Below are 21,431 nucleotides of genomic sequence, written 5' to 3' on the forward strand. Positions count from 1 at the left end.
GTAAGTAGGCTTCAAGTGAGCTTCACTCATTTGAGCAATGTAGGGCATGAAGACGATGTAACTCGCTCTATACATTGTAAATGACCTTCAAAGCTAATTTTCATGCATCAAAGAGTTTGATGTAAACAATTATTTGAAGTAAACAAACTAATTGAGTGAAAATACAAGGAATTATATACAATGAAAATATGTAAACTTAAATTCTTAATATGGTATAAATTGAGGCAATAACTGTTTGTGGCAATAACATTTTGTTTCCCATGTAAAATACAGAGGGGCGATGCAACATTGACAATAAGAGAGGAGAATTTAAACTTATGCAGTTTCCGTTAGAACATGGACAATAGTTAAGAAAAGAGAGAAGTAAAAAAGTTCATTTTAATTACAAAATGTACATGTTTTTGTTAAAAAATGTGATTTTATTAACAAATAATTTATTTTGACCTAATTTGAATAGTTCAGAATAACAATAATTTGATAGTTTAATAAACCCTAATGTAATGGTGTACTCTAATACATAATTTCTTTTACTTCGGGTCTGTTCATATTTACTAAACTGATTGGAGCTGAACTGAACTGAACTGATTGGAGCTGAAGTGAACTGAACTGAACTGATTGGAGCTGAACTAAACTGAATTGAGCTGAATTGAATATTTTATGAGAGAGGGAAATTAAGAGCTGAACTGAACTGAACTGAAATTAAGTAAATATGAACAGGCCCTTCATTACCTATCTTCACATTAGAACACCTAATTAATCTCGCAAAAATAAGATTAATCCTCTATTATTGCCCTCGTGTGCATCCAACCGTCGTTTTAAGAACATGATAGGACCCGACCCCGGCCCTCGAAAAAACTAGACCTTGATGACTAGGTTCCTATAAGGCTAAACATCAAAAATCCCTTATCACAACCATAAGTTAATTTAATTGTACGAATCCATCCCACTTTGTATGATCCTTTCCCAACCGACCAGAGTCTTATGTATGGACTATAGTCTGTTACAGCTTATTTTACTTCTTTTTCTCTTTTTTCATTACATTATCTTTCTCTCTCCTCCTCTTTTTTCTCTTTCTTTCTCGGTTGTTCAAATTAATTTCAAAAATAATAGCACAAAATAGTGAATTATCTTGTCTATTATATACTTGAATATTTATTAAATTAAAAAGAAAAATTAAAAATCAGAGATAATCGATGGAGTTCAGTACATCAGCAGAGCGAGTCTGCTATGTGCACTGCACCTTCTGCAACACCATTTTAGCGGTACTCTATTCTCTCTCTCCTCTTTTATTTATTTATTAATTTATTTATTTGAGGAGATAAATTAAATTACCTATATATTTATTCTTTATTTTTGAGTTAGATCAAAACATTATGATTTTTTTTTTCCTATCTCTGATCGAGTTTTAGGTTTTGATAAACAAATTAAGAGTTTGTACTAATTAGAATATGTATGCCGTATATAACAAAAGGAAATGGAGGAAGTATAACTTTCCGAAAAATTCTCAGTCGTTAAGCAGCTTAGCAGCCTATGTATAAAAGTAGGGTTGCAAAGCTTAATTAATGAAGTATTTATAAATTAGGGTTCATCTTCAATGATATATGAAACAGGTGGCTAGTCTAGCAAAAATTGTCATTAATTATAATTTAATTTACTGTAAGTTTAATTAAATGAAATTTTGTATGTACTTCAACATTATTATGATATTGCATATGCCTCAGAAACTTAACTGATTTATATTAAAACAAGTACAACAAATAAAAAAAAAAAAAAAAAAATTTAAGTGTTTTTTTTAAAAAATTTTGGAATGATGATCACATCTGTGACTTATGATTCTTCATCTGTACCAAAGTGTTGCATTGGTACAGTCTCTTTTTTCCGTCCTTTGGCCTGTAAAGAATTGAGTCACTTATTTATTTATTTTTTTTTTTTCAGAGGAAAAAATCCCTACTTTGCTTAAGTTAATAACAAAAAATTTTATTCTACAATACAACATTAGTGTGGTGATAATACAACATTAGTGTTTCTTTCTTTATATTAGAGGTCATACAAAAATTATTACTTCGTATGTTTCAAAAAAAAAAAAAAAAAAAATTTATTACTTCGTAAATGAATGATACTTGGTATTTCATATGATCTTGATCTATGTGGTGATCTAAGTTAAAATGAGTGAGATAGTTTTCACTTTAACTTTTTTTTTTTTTTTTTTTTTTTTTTTTTTTTTTTTCTTGACTTTTATGTTTGTTGGGGAGAGAAAGGGGGATGTCAGGGTTTGTGAACCCAAGCCAGAAGTTGCAGCAAAAATAGAAAGAGATTTCTCATTTAGGGTTGTCTTTTTCATTTTGTGTACCACACCTCATGTAACTTTATACTCTACGGAGTATATTCTTTTGATCGCGTTGTTATTTGCTAACTAAATCTATTATTCTTAGTACAAACATAGGTAACAGCTACGACGACAATCCAATACGAAAAATCCCGTTGTCACTCTGTTCACACTAATCCTATGAGAGAGTACAGATCAAATTATTTTTCGAAACCTATCTAATCTAATTAAGGGCTTGTTTGGCATCATTTTTTGTTTTCAATTTCTTGTTTTTTTGAATACTAAAAACCAAAAACAGGAAACAAGAAAAAGGTGTTTTTACTTTTCTGTTGTCAGCTTTCAAAATTATCATGATTTTAATAAGTCTAAATAATTTTTGATTCATTATGTGACATATATAATATACTTTTAAAAAACAAAAAACCAAAAAACAGAAAACCACAACGATGCCAAACGAACCCTAAGTTTTAAGTTTAATTCATTGGTGAAATGTATTTTAGCCTATTGACGTGGGGTTGTGTGTGATAAGTCGCGACTCGATCGTTGTTTAGGATCGATCTGTAGGGCTTGTATATATGAAATGTCAAGTGTTCAAGATCTTCTCCCACATGGGGCAAGGATTGATTTTTGGTGGTACTATTGATTTTCTACTTCTTAGTGCAAGGGTATTAAATTTAAATTTAAGGTTTAATAAACATAAAATTATACTTTAGTTAGTTGAAGTGTGAATATAAATCAATTCTCCTTATTGCTTTTTTCCTTTTGGTCCAGTCTGTCTTTGCTAGGTTTAACTCGATAGTTTCTTAATTAATCTAGAGCATGATATTGACCAACACCCTGATAGCCTGATAATGTAACTTGAACTAATAACATGACAACTAAGGGCCTATCTCTGATTGACTAAACTGAGCCGAGCTGAACTGAACTGAATATTTTATGAGAGAAGGAAATTAAGAGCTGAACTGAACTAAAAATAATCATATGATCATAGATGAACATAGATATTACGATTTATTTCAATTTATATATATGATCATATGATTTACAAGATTCCTTAGGATTATGCTGATTAGCTATTAATGTATGGCAGGTAAGTGTACCTTGCTGCAGCATGTATAATATGGTAACAGTCAGATGTGGGCATTGTGCCAATCTTCTCTCTGTTAACATTGGACTTTCACCTCCATCTATGCCTCATCAAGATAATTTCCAGGTATAATTTACAGTACAATTGATTTTATTCTTTCTTTCTTTCTTTACAAATATTTGAAGAAAATGTTATGAAAATCTATATTGCTATACATATGTATGTATAGTTGGTGAGGCAGCACTACAATTATCAAGATGTGAGCAAGGATAGTAGTAGTAGTACTTTAACAGGTGGCTCGACTTCTTCAACTATTACAACAATCGCTTCTGATGATCACGATGTTCAACAGACTCGTCCCCCACCCATTCGTCGTAAGTACTTAATTTTTTCACCTGTAATCTTAATTTAAAAGTTCTCTTTTCGTTTTGAGATTTTTAAGTACTTAAAATTAGATACGTTGAGAGTGAGGGATAGCTCAAGTGGTTAGAGCTACCCTCCTAGTTCCAGGTGATCTTGGGATTGATTCTTATCATCCGCCCTTGTGGCTCTCTAAACACAAAAAAAAAAAATTATAGATACGTTTATATATGTATGTTAATATAACACCTGCCAACCAAACATCAATATATCTTTAATAACAAACAAGCTAATTAAGCCCTAACTTGTTAGGATTTTAGCTAGGTTAAGCGCATTCAAAACTAGTACCAAAGATTAGTTACCTCTTATATTGTTTAGACGACTAAATTTATTTTTTATTTATTAAAGAGGAGAGCCATTAGACAATGGACTAAATTATTAACAGGAGAGCCATTAGACAATCATGTATAGTATAGAGAGTAGATGATTCCTAATTTTAGTCACGTTTTCATGTTTTAATTTCATGAAATTAATCTTATGAAGACTTGAACACACAACATACATGTTCAAATTAAACCTAACATAGAAGAATTACTGATTTATGATTGTCATAACTTCGACTTGATCTTATCAAAAAACCTAATTCAAAGGGTATTGTGCAGCATTACATACATACACATAAGAGCCTCAACTATGTTATTTGTTGCTTTTTAAGGTAAACTCTAACGGTCTTATGTGTATTTATGTTGAGCAGCTCCGGAAAAGAGACAACGCGTTCCTTCGGCTTATAATAAATTTATCAAGTAAGGATTACTTAATCTCTATTGCAAGTTTTAGTTAATCTATCTATTTGACAAAGATTGTCTACTAGTATATGTTACTGATAACATACCTATTCACCTGTTAGTATAAGCATATATATCTACAATTAGATACGAAATGAACAATATATTTTTTAGAATAGAGAAATTTGTTGTTATAATTGTTTAAGTTACTCATGTTCACTCTTATTAATTAAGCCATAAATATGTTGTTAAGCATGAGGCATTTGCTTTTGATAACATATAACAATAACCTTCTAATACTAATTAATTTGTTACATCTTGAATAATATATACTATAAAAATAATACTAGTATGCTTTTGTAGAATTGTACTTATTAAATAGGGAATCTTACTCCGATCCCATTTTTATTTTCTTCTTTTTCTTAATTTGGTTCTCTATTGAAGGGAGGAAATACAAAGGATAAAAGCCAGCAATCCTGAAATTAGCCATAGAGAGGCCTTCAGTGCTGCAGCTAAGAATGTGAGTCTTTTTATGCTCCAATATTAATTTGCATGCTATTCCACCTAATCAGATATGATTCAATCTAATCTGATCTGATCATATATATACATCATATATGTATACATGATTATTATTTTATAGATTTGTTAATTTTATTACACGTCTATTACACAATTAAATTATACACCTGTGTGTACGTAAAATAACTAGTTACACCGACGCTCATGTTAGTTAAAGAAGTACGAGTTCGTAAATAGAAGCTAATAGTAAACATAATGTATGTTGGCTTGGCAGTGGGCACATTTTCCTCATATTCACTTTGGCCTAAATCTGGACGGGCAAAGGCAAGCAAGGTTGGACCAACCAGTTTCTGGAGAAGGGACAAACAAGTCTCATGGATTTTACTGAGTTTATCCTTTCTTATTTTACTTTAATTTTTGTCAGTCCACACAACAATGTTAATTAGCTAAACTAATCCAGCTTAGCTAATTTTAATCTGTTCCTTATATATTATTATGTCTTACATCATATATTATATATGTACACAGTTTCTAAAAAGACTATATTGTTGTCTATATATGACACTTGTGAGTTGTAACTTATATTTTGTGGAGATAATTAATTTAATACTCATAATATAGGAATTGAAGAAGTGGAAATTGGAATTAAATTTAGATATGAATTTTAATGCATTCTTTATACTGTTTTCCATACATTATATAGTAGCTCATCTCTTATGTTTAACTTAATTAACTCATATATTCAGTACATTATTACTAATTCAATCTAAGATTATAAGGTAGTACATTTAAAATGACATTATATACGTATGTACTTGAGTTTGCAATTAGGTTAGATAATTGACATTATGAGAATTTCCTTTCAATTAGAAATCCCAAATCTTGTACTTAGGACCTGTTCATATTTACTTAGTTTCAGTTCACTTCAATTCAGTTCAGTTCCAATTAGTTTAGTTTAGTTCAGCTCCAATCAGTTCAGTTCAGTTCAGCTCAGCTCCTAATTTCCCTCTCTCATAAAATATTCATTTCAGTTTAGTTCAGTTCAGTTCAGCTCCAATCAGTTCAGTTCAGTTCCAATCAGTTCAGTTCAGCTTAGTTCAGTAAATGTGAACAGGCCCTTAAAGGAATCGAGAGATCGATCATGTATAAAATCCATGCCAATACCAAGCCATTGTGTTAAAGATTGTTCAATTATAAATTATGATTCTCTTTTCTCCCGAAAATCATGGTAAGTATTTAACGCATACCAGTAATTATTAGTCCAACCTAAATTAGATAAAGTTATGGATTGAACTTAGATATATACATGAGCTGGTAGTATACGGAGTATGAACTAATTCAAACTCTTTTTAGATACGAAATGAACTAATTAACCATAATCTAAACTTAGGGCATGTTCTCATTGATTGAAATGAGCTGAACTGAACTGAACTTTTTAGAGCAGAGCAGAGCTGAGCTGAGCTGAACTAAAATGAATATTTTATAAGAGAAGGAAATTAGGAGTTGAACTGAATTGAACTGAAAATAATCATATGAGAACAGACTCTTATTCTCGAAAAAAAAATAAAAGAACGTAGCGAGAGAGTAATGGAGAACAGTAAATTAGTTGGGGGAGAGAGAAATACAAATATGAATGAATGAATGAATGAATGATGATATTATATGGACATTGATAGTTACAGATGCTATACTCAGTGGTCACTATCACCAAACAGTGGGTCCGGGCCCACTTTAGTCGTCGACAGACAACATCACCGAATTTTATGGACATTATTTATTTTTATTTTACACATCAAAACAATTTTTTCACAAATAAATACTGTACTACGCAAATAAATTCTTCCTTTGGGAATCTCTAACTATTTCAATGATAGATTTTACGTGTATTTATTTATTTATTTATTTAGTTATTTGTACAGTGTACTATACATTTACAAGTATAAAAATTATACTGAGTACTGACTTATGGACCGTCCTAAAATTTGTTTGCATGCCCCTGTTTGTACTTCTTTTTTGTAAGCATTTATTCTTTTATATTATTGCCATATTATTAACTGAATAACTGTGTCTATCGTTAATTAATCATAATTCATAATGTGCAAATCAATGTTTTTAGGTACTTGATTGACTCGAACTTGTAAAAAGACTTGAGATGGAAATCTGTTTATAAAATCACGGTTAATTAAAATATGAGATGTTTTAAGGTAATAAAGAGTTGAAATTCATCTACAAAATCACATCAGTAACATTAGACATATGAAGATGTGTATATCTCATTATCTTATTGTAAAATTAAGGTAAGTTTTACGAGAGATGTGATGACCTTTTCAATGACTTGTAGGGAGATAAAAAGAAGTATTTTTACTAGCTCTATATGTATTGGGGATGACTTTTTCACAACAAAATGCGATCGGCTTGAGTTGATTGGCTGGTGTGTATATGTAATAGTACTTGTTGCATAGAAAGCTTTGCAAAATATAAATTGAGTGAAAAAAGAAAATTGGCAACATCATTACTTTCATAAGAGGAGGGAAATATACTCAATCTCTTTTTCATATTTTCTTTTCTTTTCGTTATCCTTTTCATGTCATTTCTATTGTCTTTTACTTGGTGTAACACAAAGTGATATAGGGTTGACTTTTAAAATGTGAAAGCAACGAACTAGTAATATTGAGTATATGACACTTTTTTTTTTTTTTTTTTTTTTTTTTTTTTTTATATAATATATATATATATATATATATTTTTTTTAATTGAGTTATACTTTGTGAAATTAGGAGAATGCATCTGTTTTAACCTATGATTCTTGCTAGTCAACCCCCCCCCCCCCCCACCCCTTTCTTTTTTATATATAATAGAGTTTATTACATTTATATTGTACATATATAAATGAGTCATCAATTTAAATATGTGTTCATTAAATATTATTTAGCTATTTGCAATATGTTCAAATACACTGGTTTAAGAGTTTCAGTGAGAAAATTGTAAGTTTAGTGAAACAAAATATTTAGCACTAACTATTTCTAAAATTTAATGTTGAAAGAGGGTGCTATTGACATGTATGTATAAATAGTGTTCTCCACTTTTTTAACAGTCACATAAGATAACACGACTACAACTAATGTTTACATTTTCTAGGTATTCATAATCATTTCCGTTCCAACTCAATTATCAATACCCATATTTTGCGGAAAAAATGTGAAAAGACATAATCATGGTGATTTCATTAGGTTGGGTACATTAAGTAAAGTCATGCATTGGTCTCAATCAAAAAAATTTAAATGATCATTCAAAAGTTGATAGTAGAATGGCCCCAATCATCAGAGCAAATGAACATTCAAAAGAATTACTTGTACAGTTGTACTACCTCAGTTAATGATTATATGTAAGTCTGTAACAAATAAGTATTATTTGTGAAACATAAAATATTCCTTCGTTGTACATAATATAATTAATGGAAGTAGTATTTTTTTAAAAAAATAAATCAAATTACATGTACGTGAATAAAGGAATTGGATATCCGATTTTGTACTATATATATGCTCGATCAACTAGAACAATGTTGCATGCACAAAAGTAAAGGACACAATCATAAACTTCACGTTCTTCAATGTACAATGTTATAATTACTATTATCAATAAAATTAAAAAAAAAAAAACCCCTCAAATATTGTCACATTATTTTCACGCATGACGTATTAGTGTATTACAGAGCATGTCAACAATTATTTAGTTGATTAAAATGTAATATTGAAAGATTATATCTTTTACGACCTTCGTTTCATATTATTTGCAACAATTTGACATAAATTAGAGAGAAAAAATGTTTAATTATTATAAATGATATGAAACGGATGTAGTATATCATTGTCTTTGCAACTCCGTAAATTTTTTGTTTTTTGTTACCATTTTATTCCTTTTCCCATTTTCAGCTGGTGTATGTGTTGAGTGGGAAAGAGGGAGGGAGATGTCAGTGATCATCTGCATATACTTACACTATGCTGTTTGTGAGGGGGCTGCTGTTTATAGTGGTAGACCTCATCAGATCCCTCTTTCTAAATTATTAAAGTTTACAAAAGCATAACTTATTTTATGTTTTTTATTTTATTTAAAATGATATATGATTGATTTTTTGTTATGACAATTCATTAACACACAAACACTGTACTACATGATTTGACGTTACAGATTCTGCATGCTTGACCTCAAATTTGGGTCCCCTTCTCTGTATCGTATCCTAGCTACCATAGGCCAAAACTTAAATCTACAGTGTTACTGATGAAAGAGAGAGAAAATTATGTAATTAATCCACACTAGATATACAGAAATTTTACATGTGTTATAAACTGTCTACGTCATTAATTTAAAGGCTTGAGACCTTATCGATTTCCTTTTTATATTCCCTCCATGTTCTCGAGTTTTATTATTTAGTAATGAAAATTAAAGGTCTATTCTAATTTGTTGAACTAAACTGGTTGAAGTTAAACTAATTGGAGTTGAACTAAAGTGAACTAGCTGAAATGAATTGTTTATGAGAGAATGAAATTAGCAATTATACTACACCGAACTGACTGGAGCTGAAATGAACTGAACTGAAATTAAGCTGAAGAGAATAAGCCCTAAAGAGAACTTAAAAGGTAAATTTTTCTTATGTTGATAGACAAATATTCAATATTTCAATGAGGGGGTGGGAGTGGGGAGGTTTAAAAAAGAAATGAACAAAAATTACAACGATAAAATAATTAAATAAGGACCAATAGTATTTAATAACGTTATTAAATGAATTGTTTTCCTAAAAAAATTTATTTTGGGTCTTTTATTGCATACGTTAGTATTCTGTTTTGGCTGTAGACTAGTATTACTACCGATAAAAATAGAGCGAAATAGGATTAAATGAATTTCCAGAACTTATAAGGCCGTCATTTTTTTATTTAGTTGTTACTCGACATGCAACTAGCAACCATCAAAGACATAATTTCATTATTAATCTTTCAAATATGTTAAATGTTTAATATATAAGTTAATTTTAACTAGCTTATTATATGACGGACCATAATTATGAATCAAACCCGCCTATGTCACTACGTTTATGGCTCCATACCAAAAAAAAAAAAAAAAATTCTAGAATTAGAAGATTATAAATGCATCAAGAAGAAAGAATATCTGATGAATTGCTTATCAACTGATCCAAGGTATGTTACATCTCTTACAAAAAAGGAATACAATGCTTTAGAGGTAGGAAGCTCTAAAGCAACCAAGCAAAACAACCCCCCCAAAAGAAAGGCAAAAGGTAAGAAGAAAGAAGAAATATGACATCAGGTAATTGTAATTCCTGAAAACAAATGGGTTAGTAACTAAAGGAGCTTAAAATGCAGCAGATGCTCACCCTGGTATCAAACTTATCTATGTAGCTAATCTGTCAAGCCAAGCATGATCATCAAGGTCAGTCGGTCTTTTGAGTTCCATCATCAACTGTCAAGGAGTCCCAAGCATCCGGAAAAAACGATGCCAGAGAACCAGCAGATACTGCCTTTTCAATTAGACTCTGCTTCTCAAATAAATGAATAAATAAATAAATTACTGGAAGGCTTTCTAATATGAGCTACTCTAGAGTATAACTATCAATAGCTGATGGTTTGCCTGTTATATATCTGCAACTCTTCTATAGAAAAGAACATAAGCGGCTGAAGTCTTTATCTTCTCCTCGCTAATGGGGTATACATTGCTGTCATCGAAGTCATACCACCGCCCACCTCCATGCTACAAGATCACAAAAATAAAATAGGGAGGCTGAGTCATGAAAAAAAATAACAAAATTACAATAACTATACTTCCACCAGGCCACAACCCTTAACTGATAACCCACATTTGACTGAGGATTGTAATCAAGGAATTGGGTTGGCATACTATAATTATCTTCCACTATTTTCTTTAACAATGTTCACCAAGAGTATCTTAAGAGTAAAGTGGAAAAGTTCAATGCTTTACTTCAAAAAATTTTAGGACACTGCCCATAATTATGGGACGATCCAAAACAAAGATGTGTCCTATTTTTTAAGGACCATGGTTGTATACTAGGTGTTATTAGCTTCTACGATTGATATTAACTTCTACAATTGATGATAAACAGGTATATAAGGGGAGCTGTTTAAGAAGAAAGTTTTCCCAACCTCCAAATTCCCTCATAATGCATGGTGTAGAAAATTAGCCATGAGAGACAAACTTACATGAACAAAAGCAGTGTAATGACCACCTCCCAAGCTACCATAGTGATTGCTGATTGCATACAGCACATAACGGAAAGATGGCTGGGAATTTTTGTTAGCAATATACATGGACAAATCGAGATCATCAACAGGGAAGTCAACATAGGCCTCCAGCTTGTTTTTTGTGTATTTGCTGTATGAAAACCTTTTCAAGTGAATGACCAGAATTTCAGGGAGTCTCCAAAGATCCAACTTTTTGGAGGCCTGACGATGCTGCTTACATCCAGGACAATACCTGGTAGAAAGTAAAGATAAAAAATAATAAGATTACAGAAAGGGGAAAAAAAAAAAAACAAAAATTGAGGTTGTGCATAAGAAACCGTCACATTAACTATTAACTGAATTAAAGAAAATATCGAATTACAAGTCACAGGTTGCAACAGCATATTCAAAACCCATGAAAATTAGAAACTAGAGTCAAAATCATGCAGGAGAAATAGAAGCCAAACCAAAGAGAATCAGGTTTATGAATCTTGAGTTATTAGTTACAACAGCTTGAAAGCACATTAATAAATTTAATCACATATTTAAAATTATATACAAGATTAAGGAATGGTCTACCAGGAGAGAGTCATCTTAAATTCACCACCTTATCTACATATTAAATCGAATGAACGCAAATAAAATACTAGTAATAATTTCCCATCAGGTACTCTAAACATAACCTGCTATAGGGTCACTAAAAGGATTCTGGCAAGAAGAGCAGATAAACTATGCAAAATGCACCAGAATAACATAAGCCATACTTCTGCCAAAAGAATAACATGTACCGGTTCATCATGATCTAATGAGGTGTAGTGACAATTCAGATCAGAAGATTTAGCCCAGAGCCAAAACCTTCAGATTTACTAAGGAGTTTTTCCATCAAGAATGCATACAGATTTATAGTTAAACGGTTCCCATACCAATCAGAACACTTCGCCAGTTGAGCAAGTATATTCTAGTCAAAATCGGAAAATCCTAATCATTACCTAATAACACAGCTACTAAATACAGTAATGAATCATTTCAGCGACATAGTCATTCCGAAGGAATTCATGACAGATAACAACTAAGAAATGACAAAAACTTACCACATGTCTTCAGGTCCAAGAGGCTCCTCTTTCAAAAATGCTTCAAGGCATCTGTAAAGAGATACAATTTCCTGTGGCCTTTTAGCCAGATAGCCTGACTTAAATATTTCAGGAAGGTTGCTCAAAAGAACAGTATCGTAGATTTCAGTTTTCTTCTCAGGCCAAAAAACAGCAACATTTAACTGTTTTGGCAAGTCCTCAGATGTTACAGGATCCACCATTTCTATTTTGGAGTTCTTGAGAATCTCTTTTTCATCTGCCAGGTAGAATTCGAACTCACTATCAGCTGCTAAGCTAACCTCCTTGTCATTAGTGAGTTTAGCATCATCACTTGATTCAATAGTAGCAATAGGATCTGTGGTATTCTCCACTAAATTCTCAGAAGCTGTGCTTTTGGAAGCATCCTGATCATCTAAGTCATCTTCACTGGGCATGAGAAATGGATTAAGCAACTTCTTAAACAAATTATAGATATCTGATCCGTTTGTATTGTTGGAAATTCTAGCAACAAGAGGAATTCCAAAAGCTTTCCCGTGGACATTGTGCCTGCAATTGAAATTCTTATCAGAAAATACAAGAGAAATTCCTTCTGAAAGGAAAACAGTGACATTGTGTTTACGCATTGAGACAAAAGCGCACACAAACAAGATTGTACACGTATCCCTTGTCGTATATTGGGCCCAGGTTTTTTTTAATCAACAACATCAAAGCCTTAGTCCCAAAATGATTTGGGGTCAGCTAACAGCATATCAATCAGTAACAAGGAAAAAGATTAACCTCTTTAACACATATCTAATTTTAAAACATCACTCTTGGAAAAAAATTCGTTTTCAAAAAAGAAGTATGGCACTCACTCTTCCATCTCTTGGTGCGTAAACACAACTATAGTTTCTTTCTCTGTAGCTTTGGGTAGCCGATAAGCAACTAGACGGTCTTCGTCTCTGATCAAGGACAGCGAGTCGGCTGAATCTTCCAAAAATCGAATAATACGATGGTTGTAAATCTGCAAAGATGAGTGGTAGAATGAAGCAAGTGGACATACTGACAACACAATATTAGTAATGAGCATGCAGACAATATAATATTGAATTCTACCTCAGCCACCAACAGTGTCTCATCAATCCGCAATGAGCATGCAGTGGTCAAAGCCTTGACAAGGTCTTCCCCTCTCCCGTACTTGGGCACAGAAACAGTGACCACCGTAGGCATGAAGCTACCATCAGTATTCATGACAGTCAAGGTCATAGTCCGCATTGTGGTTGAAGGTAGAGGCAGTGAAAGATACATGAACGGATCAAATGTCACGGAAACCTTTTTGCAAACTGGACAAACTAATGTTGATCTATATTGACCCTGCAATAATTTCAGGTGTTAAAAGCATTGCAATGCCTGCATTAAGGGTTTACCCATTAAACTATCACCAACTCCAAGAATACAAGACAACATTAATCAACAAAATCATAGTTTGCCAGATACTCCAACTACAGCAAGAAAGTTCAAGTTCCAAGTTAAAGCTCTTAACTAATGAAACTTGTTCTCTTAAAACAACCCAGAGGATGCTGCAAAGATAATAATATCAGATACATCTTCATTTTTATCTCAAGTCTCAACCAACTTATGTCCTGCAGATAGCTCCCAACCCAACAACCCACTTCCCAACAAAATAAATAGAGGGATGCAAAACAATCATTATAGGTTGCTATCATTAATTAACCACAGCCATACATAACTCAAGCATAACAATCATTATAAGTTGCTATCACCACACTGGGGCATTCGTAGATGAACATACATCCCTATAATATTACCTAGATCATGATAAATCAAACATAATGATGTATTGCACTATGGGACGTAGCACCTACAGGTAAGTACAATGAACAATGTCAGCAGACACATGAGGAAAAGGGGGGGGGGGGGGGGGGGGGGAGAGTTGGGGGGGATCCATGAGCTACTTTTATGTAGTCTCTAGCAGATGCAACTTTTATGGGACCATGTTCCAAGTGTAGAAAATAATGATGGTTCGATAAAGGCAAGTGATGGAGGCACATAAGTGAAATTCAATCGGCAAAGGCTAGCAGTGAGGCATGTAAGTTGGTTTTTGATTGGAGGACTCATATCAACTCTAGCCAAACAATTTCAGTCAAAATCCAAAAATAGAAGCCACAATCCACAGTGAAACAAAACCAATTTTAGTTCGTTTGGTATCGTTCTGGTTTTCTATTTTTTAAATTTTTGTTTTTCAAAAGCATTTGATATATGTCATGTAATGAATCAAAAATTAGTCAAATTTATTTAAATTATGATAATTTTAAAAATAGACAACAGAAAAGTGAAAACACCTTTTCCTGTTTTCTGGGTTTTTTGTTTTAAAAAAAAAAACAAGAAACAGAAAACAATGCCAAACAAGTTTTTTTTTTTATTTTTTTTTTATTTATTAATAAAGACCCAATTTTTATTAATATGCAACTAGCAGAAAGTGCCCAATTGATGATTTTATTTTATTTGATTTATAAATGTGCCTCATCAGTCTCTCTTTCCTAACTTATATACAGCACAAGATGAGAACCTCTGTTATCCTTATCCTAGTGCCAAATATCAAAGTCCTAAAAAAGAAAAACAAGCCTGCCATCTTGTTTCACTATGTATCTATCAATCTAAAAATTTGGGTATTCACATCAGCTACTAGAATCTAACTAAAATCTCATTGCATCATCTCTCTCTTGACCCTCATCCTCCTCCCTACATTTTCATCCAAGGATATACATATACTCACTTCTCAACCTGAGTACTTGAGAACCAATGCGCTCTTAAGGAAAGATTAAACAACATTTGAATGAGTGTTGGAGTTAAAGTATGGTTAAGGATTGACTAAAAGGCTTGACGTAGCCATTGCCAGAACACATTGTGATTCCGTGTAATCTTCGAAGGCTGCTCTAGGCTAAAAGTTTCAACAGAACATAAAACTACATAAAGGAACAAAAAAAAACCACAAGATGAACTACTAAAATAAAATAAAAGATATTCTCTTCCAATATGAGCAAAAATTTCACTCTAAGCACATGCTACGCATGACACACAACAAGACTACCACAACATTCCAAAGCTAACAAAGCTCTAGAAAGCTCCCGTGACAAAGTAAATAATAAACCTATTTCAGAGTGAGCAAATAGGCCATCTGAAAAAATCATCTCAGATATGGCCCAGGCCCACTACTTCAAACATTAAACTCTCTCAAGAATCCGTACATCATCAAAATAGAACACAAAATAACAATATTTTCTCTTCCTTCTGGAGACATATAACATTGCCAAACCAGAAAGGCTCAATAAAAGAGTTCCCATGAACAAATTTTGGAATTTAATATTACTTAGCAAGGCACAATGAACATATTTGGAGATCCCCATAGCAACCCAACTTACTTGACAAATATCAACAATGATAGAGTCATTCCGAGCCAGATGATTACGCCAATACTCATCAGCTACATCCTCATCTGATCGACCATCTCCATCCTTAGCTTCAACATAGGGTTTTAACTTCACACGATTAAGATCTTCATGGAGTCCATCCAACAAAAAAGAAAGCAGTTCCTATATTATTTGAAGTCAATTAGTTCCTCTATTAATAATAAATTTTCTTCAAATAAGTACTTATATGAGTTGTATCCTAGCACACAAAACTACACAAGTCAGGAGGGCACAAGAAGGTAGTGGAGTGACAAAAAAAAATGATAGGCATAAGGTTCCGGAATAAAGGCATACTAACTTGTGAGTCATGCTGATTGAAGCCACTGAATTGAGGAGCAAAGCGAGAGAGCTTCGACTTGAATGTTCTTGGTGCCACTGGTGTTGCTCCAGGAGCCCATAGCCTCCTTATCAAATCTCCAAAAGCCAAAGCAATTTCACCCTAGCGAGAAGGTAGAAACTAATATTCATAATACTAATACAGAAAAAAAACACACAACATAATCAAGAAGAATGATGGAAAGAGAGACATACATCCATGCCCAATGGATTATCATGATTTATTTCTTTATTGTAATCTCCATGAAAATAGTCAACAAGCTTTGGAGTGTGTGCTAAGCACTGAAGAGCACTGTTCATGAAACATGTATTTCCAAGATTTTGCAATCCAGTCAGGCCCAAAGAGCCTGATTCGGCAGGACTGCTACTAAAAGTATAAGAATTGGTCCTCGGGAAACGATAACTGTTTCCAGTGCTACCATTCATTGTTGTAGATGCACAGGAAGAGGAACTTGCTGCAGTAGCCAGCTCGGAAAACTCCTCTCTCTTGCCATCTCTAGACCTAGGAGAATCTGACAGCCCATAAATTTGCAATTCCAGAAGTATCTGTGAAGGTGACAGAAATTCCAAATAATTGTCAAAACATGTGGCATCTATTTGACATACTGAAAGGCGGACAAAGCTAATTCGAATATAAAGCAAATAGTCATGTCATCAATACAGATAACTAGGACAAGGAATTTCCTCATTACTCTCTTTTATTCTTTCACATCTTACAATTTCCTCTCAGAGGAAATCATTTGTGTCTGATGATTCTACGAAAAAATGTCATACACACACCTGGATATAGAAAACTTTAAATTTTTCATATTATCCCCCTTTTGGCCAGTCACCTCTTACAATCCACGTGGCTTACATAAGATTGGCAACCTTAAGAGTAACCCCCCCCCCCCCCCCACCCTAGAGAGAGAGAGAGAGAGCGAGAGCGAGAAATGGAAGGAATAAGGAAGTTCCTGGCAGAAAATTGTTCCAGATGAACCAGAATTATGAACCATAGTCCAATCACACATGTTCCCCACAGGCCACAGACATCTTTTTAAGCCAGCTAGAAGAAATCATTTGATGATTCACCAGAGAATTGCCCAAAGATGATTCTAGAATTTAGTTAAGTAGTTGAGAATTTGATCAGTAAAAGAATAACATAGCTAACAAATAACAAAGATAATAACACAAGTGTATATATGATTTTCTTGGGTAAATGGTAACAAATGATTTCAAGAACTCAGTAACTAAACTAGACACATTAGAATCAAATTTTATCTCACAAATATTAAGCATTACTTTATTAACCAGTCCCAACAACGAATAACAGTATCAAACTGTTAGAACTAAAAGAAAAAGGAGCCAAGGAGGCTTTGGAGCAAATGCTTCAATGTGTTCACATCAACTCATTTAGTTTCTAAAGCATGTTCTGACTTTATGAGATGAGGGAAGTGATATAAATTTATTCCATTCTTTAATCATGTAAACTTGCCAAATTCATTTCAATGTGCATTTACATAGTAAACTTTTCATAAATTTTCCTGGAATTAAAGATAAGAAAGTTTAAAAGTTTGCATAGGAGACCACACAATATGCATATGTGAAGACCCTTAAGGAACAGGAGTATTGATTTGCATTAGCTTGAATGAGCAATAAAACCATATCAAGTATACAAAAGTTTGCCAACCTATCAAATCCAGAATGTATCATAAATGACTTGACATGCAGCATATGATCCCTTCCATCTGACATAATAGTCCCTTTCTTTCTGTTTTCAGAGATCCCTTTCTTACAGTTGTTATTGAACATTTCTCCAGTTATTAAGTTTCTGTGTGGAAATACACATATCTGGGAAGGATTGGTACGGTTAGCTTGTTGAGTTATGAGTAAGACATAAATTCCAACACTTTTCTTATGAAATCAGCTTAAAAACCAGTTTTCAGCACATGCGTAGGAAGTCTAAAAGCTATCCTGAAAGATTAGAATCCTTCAATGAAAAAAAATGATGATAATATTATATGCAAGTGTAATCTCAAGGAATACATTTAACGGCAAATGCAATTATACAGATCAAAAGTAAGTATCAACAGCTTACCTCCTGATCCAATTGACGCTGGATATCCTTTGCAGGTGAGCTGTTGTCACTAACCAAAAAAAGGCTCGTCCTGCCAGAAAAATCCCATATGTGCAACTAAACCAATGGAAGAAAAAATCAGAAACAGCTTCATTTTGTGCTGAAAAGAGAAATTTTTTTTATGATAACATCCTTACCAGATCTGCCTCGGTATTGAATATTTTGCAAGCTCGTCTAAAGAGTTCAGCAGCATTGTCCTAATTAAAGCATAAAACAAAGATATTATGAAAAGAACACTGTTAATATTGACAAATTATCAGATAGACGAGCTATTTACTTGTAATTGTCACTTCGTATTAAGGAAAAATTTACCAATGCCTGATCCTCCGAGAACTATTTTACAACTCTCCCTAGCTGGAATTAGATCCTATCTTCTACAATCTACAACTCATAATGTAATAAACAAAACAATCTTAAAAAACAAACATATAATACCTGAATACTAACCTTTTACTATGACAAAAGGGGAAGAATTCAGGTGACCCAAATGGAAATTTATCAATTAAATCCATACAGAATATAATAAAGAAGTATTGACCATTAAGGAGATGGATAAAAATTTCCCTTATGTCTTGAGGCATGATCTTCAGGTAGAGAAAATTAGCAGAAGTTTTCCCATAGGCAAGGATACTAGGGTAGCACATAGTTACCTAATTCCTCTCCCCTCCCCAAAAAAAAAAAAAAAAAAAAAAAAAAATACATGCACACACACATAAAAAGCACGAATTGAGAAAGGCAAATTACTACATGAATGAGGTACATATTGGCTTAATTTAATAAAAAGTAGTGATTTGCATACCTATACTCCATTTTGTCCTGGCAATTAGGTAACACTGGGATAGTGCAATTCAGTGAGACTAAAGGTAATTTAAGTGAGCTATGAGGCATACAGTCATGTGGAGTACATGGCATCAAAAAATTATAATAAAAACAATAAAGCATCAAAATTAGATACACATAGATGTCAAGCTAGCTTAATCATTACTTAGTTGCCACATACCTCAAGAAAAGAAAAAAAATATATAAAAAAGAAAAAGTTCATGGAAGTCACCTTTTTACTAATTTTAACACCTAATGAGTTTGCTTCTCGCAAAACAGAGAGCCTGAGTTGTAAAGGATAGACATCTGATATATCAACATTACCAGCTGAAAAACTTCCAACGCGCTTCATCGCATTTTTAGAATCACTATGCCTACATAGAAAAGATTTAAATGATTAATTCACAATACGTTGAGCAATCATCAATCAGAACTTTTTTAATCTAAAAAAATTAAGAATCTAGATTGAGTTGAAATGAAAACGTCATCAAGCATCTAATCTTGAAATATCAAAAGCGGTGGCTTATGAAGTTACGATTGTGTAAGACAATCACTCTCGCAGGCCAACTTCTAACATTATGGCAGAAATTTGTGATCCACTTGCTACTGCAGGCAATTGATTTTTTTTTCCTTATTCTAAGCATTGATTAATAAAATTAATACAACACATCAAACTAACACAATTCAAGGTTCAGATTGCAACCAATTTACATATGAATTAGCAACATAAACTTTTTTGAAAACGATCAGAATAGTGTTGGTATCTTCTAATACAATATGAAATAGCATTATTGATGATTATATATATAATAGAATATCTCCTATGCCACAAATAAGCATCAAAGATCAAACCATTACATCACATCAAACCACATTTACACTTGAATTGCAATCCTATATTACATAAAATCAACACCATATACTTATAATACTAATCAGATATGATATCTACTTGTAATATTAACACTAAACTTCGTAATTAAGTTCCGGTTGCAATCAAATGCATATAAATCAACATCATAAAGTTGCAATATAAATCAAATACTATAATATAGCAGAAATTCTCACCATTTAAGAGCCTGCAACCACATTTCTCCAGAAACTAAAGCATAATCACGACCAGAAACTCCAACTTCACCACTACTAGCATTATCGTTACTATTTACTTCCTCTTTCCTAAGATTGAACAAAAGATCCGAACCAAAAATGTTGTTGATCAGCTTCATCGGACCAGCATAAGACGATGAAGGCGAAGCACTGTATAAAATCCCTACATCTCCGCATAAATCACTCGCCGACGTCGACGTCGATGCATTTTGAGCTTCTTTCCACCACCTTCAATCACAAACACAATTCATTTCCCCCAATTTGATTCAAAAATCATGAGAAAACCCTAGAAATTGAAGTAATCGAAGAAATTGAAATCAAATGCAGCAGAAAAATCACCTGAAAGGCACTAGATATACTCGCTGTTCGTCGTCGGCGACGGATTGAGTAGCGCCGGCGGAATCTTCCGGCGAAAGAGATTCCATAACCAAGAAATTAGCAGAGAAAAGAGGAATTTGCAGAAGATGAATCCAGAAATTAGGGGAGATTGAAGAAAAAATTGCAGGAATCGAAAGTCAGATGTAAGGGATTTGTTTTTATAGGAGAGAGAAAGAGAGAGGAGAGAGAGAGGGTGTTATTGTAAGAAGGATGAAAGGAAATTAGGACAGCGACAAGAAAAGGAAGTGTGTCAAAATTGTATTCATGTTTTTATCCCATAATTGTTGGTATGTTTTCTTCTTGGATTTTGATTTTGAGGGATCATAAATTTAAATGTTCTACATAATCATATACGAGTCCGATTAATAGCATATTAAACGGAGTATTATTTGACGTAATGTGATGTGATGTATATTGCGATTTGATGTAATGTGATGTATATAGCGATGAAATTATAAGGATTTAATAGTTTTAATGGGAGATTTTTATAGATTTGTAATACTCCGTACGGAGTATATAATTAGTAAGATTAAATTGTAGTAATCAGTCTTTGGTCTTTATTAAATTGAGAAGAGTACCTATAGTGAATTGATAGGCCATAGTAAAGTTTTTAAAACGCCACTTCACAATTCACATAACACTATTTTTTTTATAGTAGTTTATGTTTTTCCTTCTTGCATAGCACAAATGGAGTATATAAGTATATTAGTACTTTGATGAAGTTAGGTTCCTAATATAGGTTTAAGGTGGAGCTTCTATCTTTAGTAACTAATGTTGCACAAACTT

General features: G+C 32.7%; 2 protein-coding genes across 2 annotated transcripts; one reads left to right on the forward strand and one right to left on the reverse strand.

Moving 5' to 3' along the window:
• Positions 1-966: 966 nt before the first annotated feature.
• LOC145617722 (putative axial regulator YABBY 2) lies at positions 967-5,662 on the forward strand. Its single transcript, XM_081672465.1, has 6 exons — positions 967-1,262; positions 3,417-3,539; positions 3,643-3,787; positions 4,528-4,576; positions 5,003-5,078; positions 5,355-5,662. Exons 1-6 carry the CDS (start codon positions 1,194-1,196, stop codon positions 5,466-5,468), a joined length of 576 nt encoding a protein of 191 aa, XP_081528591.1. The 5' UTR covers positions 967-1,193; the 3' UTR covers positions 5,469-5,662.
• Positions 5,663-10,222: 4,560 nt separating this feature from the next.
• LOC145616415 (ubiquitin carboxyl-terminal hydrolase 8-like) lies at positions 10,223-20,832 on the reverse strand. Its single transcript, XM_081671126.1, has 13 exons — positions 20,607-20,832; positions 20,229-20,495; positions 19,393-19,534; positions 18,479-18,538; positions 18,303-18,398; positions 16,421-16,771; positions 16,188-16,328; positions 15,842-16,012; positions 13,515-13,772; positions 13,274-13,422; positions 12,420-12,965; positions 11,308-11,581; positions 10,223-10,840 (listed from the first exon to the last, which is right to left on the reverse strand). Exons 1-13 carry the CDS (start codon positions 20,690-20,692, stop codon positions 10,724-10,726), a joined length of 2,658 nt encoding a protein of 885 aa, XP_081527252.1. The 5' UTR covers positions 20,693-20,832; the 3' UTR covers positions 10,223-10,723.
• Positions 20,833-21,431: the final 599 nt, after the last annotated feature.

This window comes from Chenopodium album, chromosome 26, assembly GCF_948465745.1.
Source record: "Chenopodium album chromosome 26, dcCheAlbu1.1, whole genome shotgun sequence".
Taxonomy (NCBI): domain Eukaryota; kingdom Viridiplantae; phylum Streptophyta; class Magnoliopsida; order Caryophyllales; family Amaranthaceae; genus Chenopodium; species Chenopodium album.

Bases quoted from the DNA above. Each gene is read 5' to 3' on its own strand.
- LOC145617722 (XM_081672465.1), top strand. From the start codon at position 1,194: ATGGAGTTCAGTACATCAGCAGAGCGAGTCTGCTATGTGCACTGCACC. The intron at 3,540-3,642 runs GTATAATTTACA...ATGTATGTATAG, and splicing joins CTCATCAAGATAATTTCCAG to TTGGTGAGGCAGCACTACAA. The intron at 5,079-5,354 runs GTGAGTCTTTTT...TTGGCTTGGCAG, and splicing joins TCAGTGCTGCAGCTAAGAAT to TGGGCACATTTTCCTCATAT.
- LOC145616415 (XM_081671126.1), bottom strand. From the start codon at position 20,692: ATGGAATCTCTTTCGCCGGAAGATTCCGCCGGCGCTACTCAATCCGTC. The intron at 20,496-20,606 runs GTGATTTTTCTG...TTGTGATTGAAG, and splicing joins GTATATCTAGTGCCTTTCAG to GTGGTGGAAAGAAGCTCAAA. The intron at 12,966-13,273 runs GTGAGTGCCATA...TTTCAATTGCAG, and splicing joins ACGCACCAAGAGATGGAAGA to GCACAATGTCCACGGGAAAG.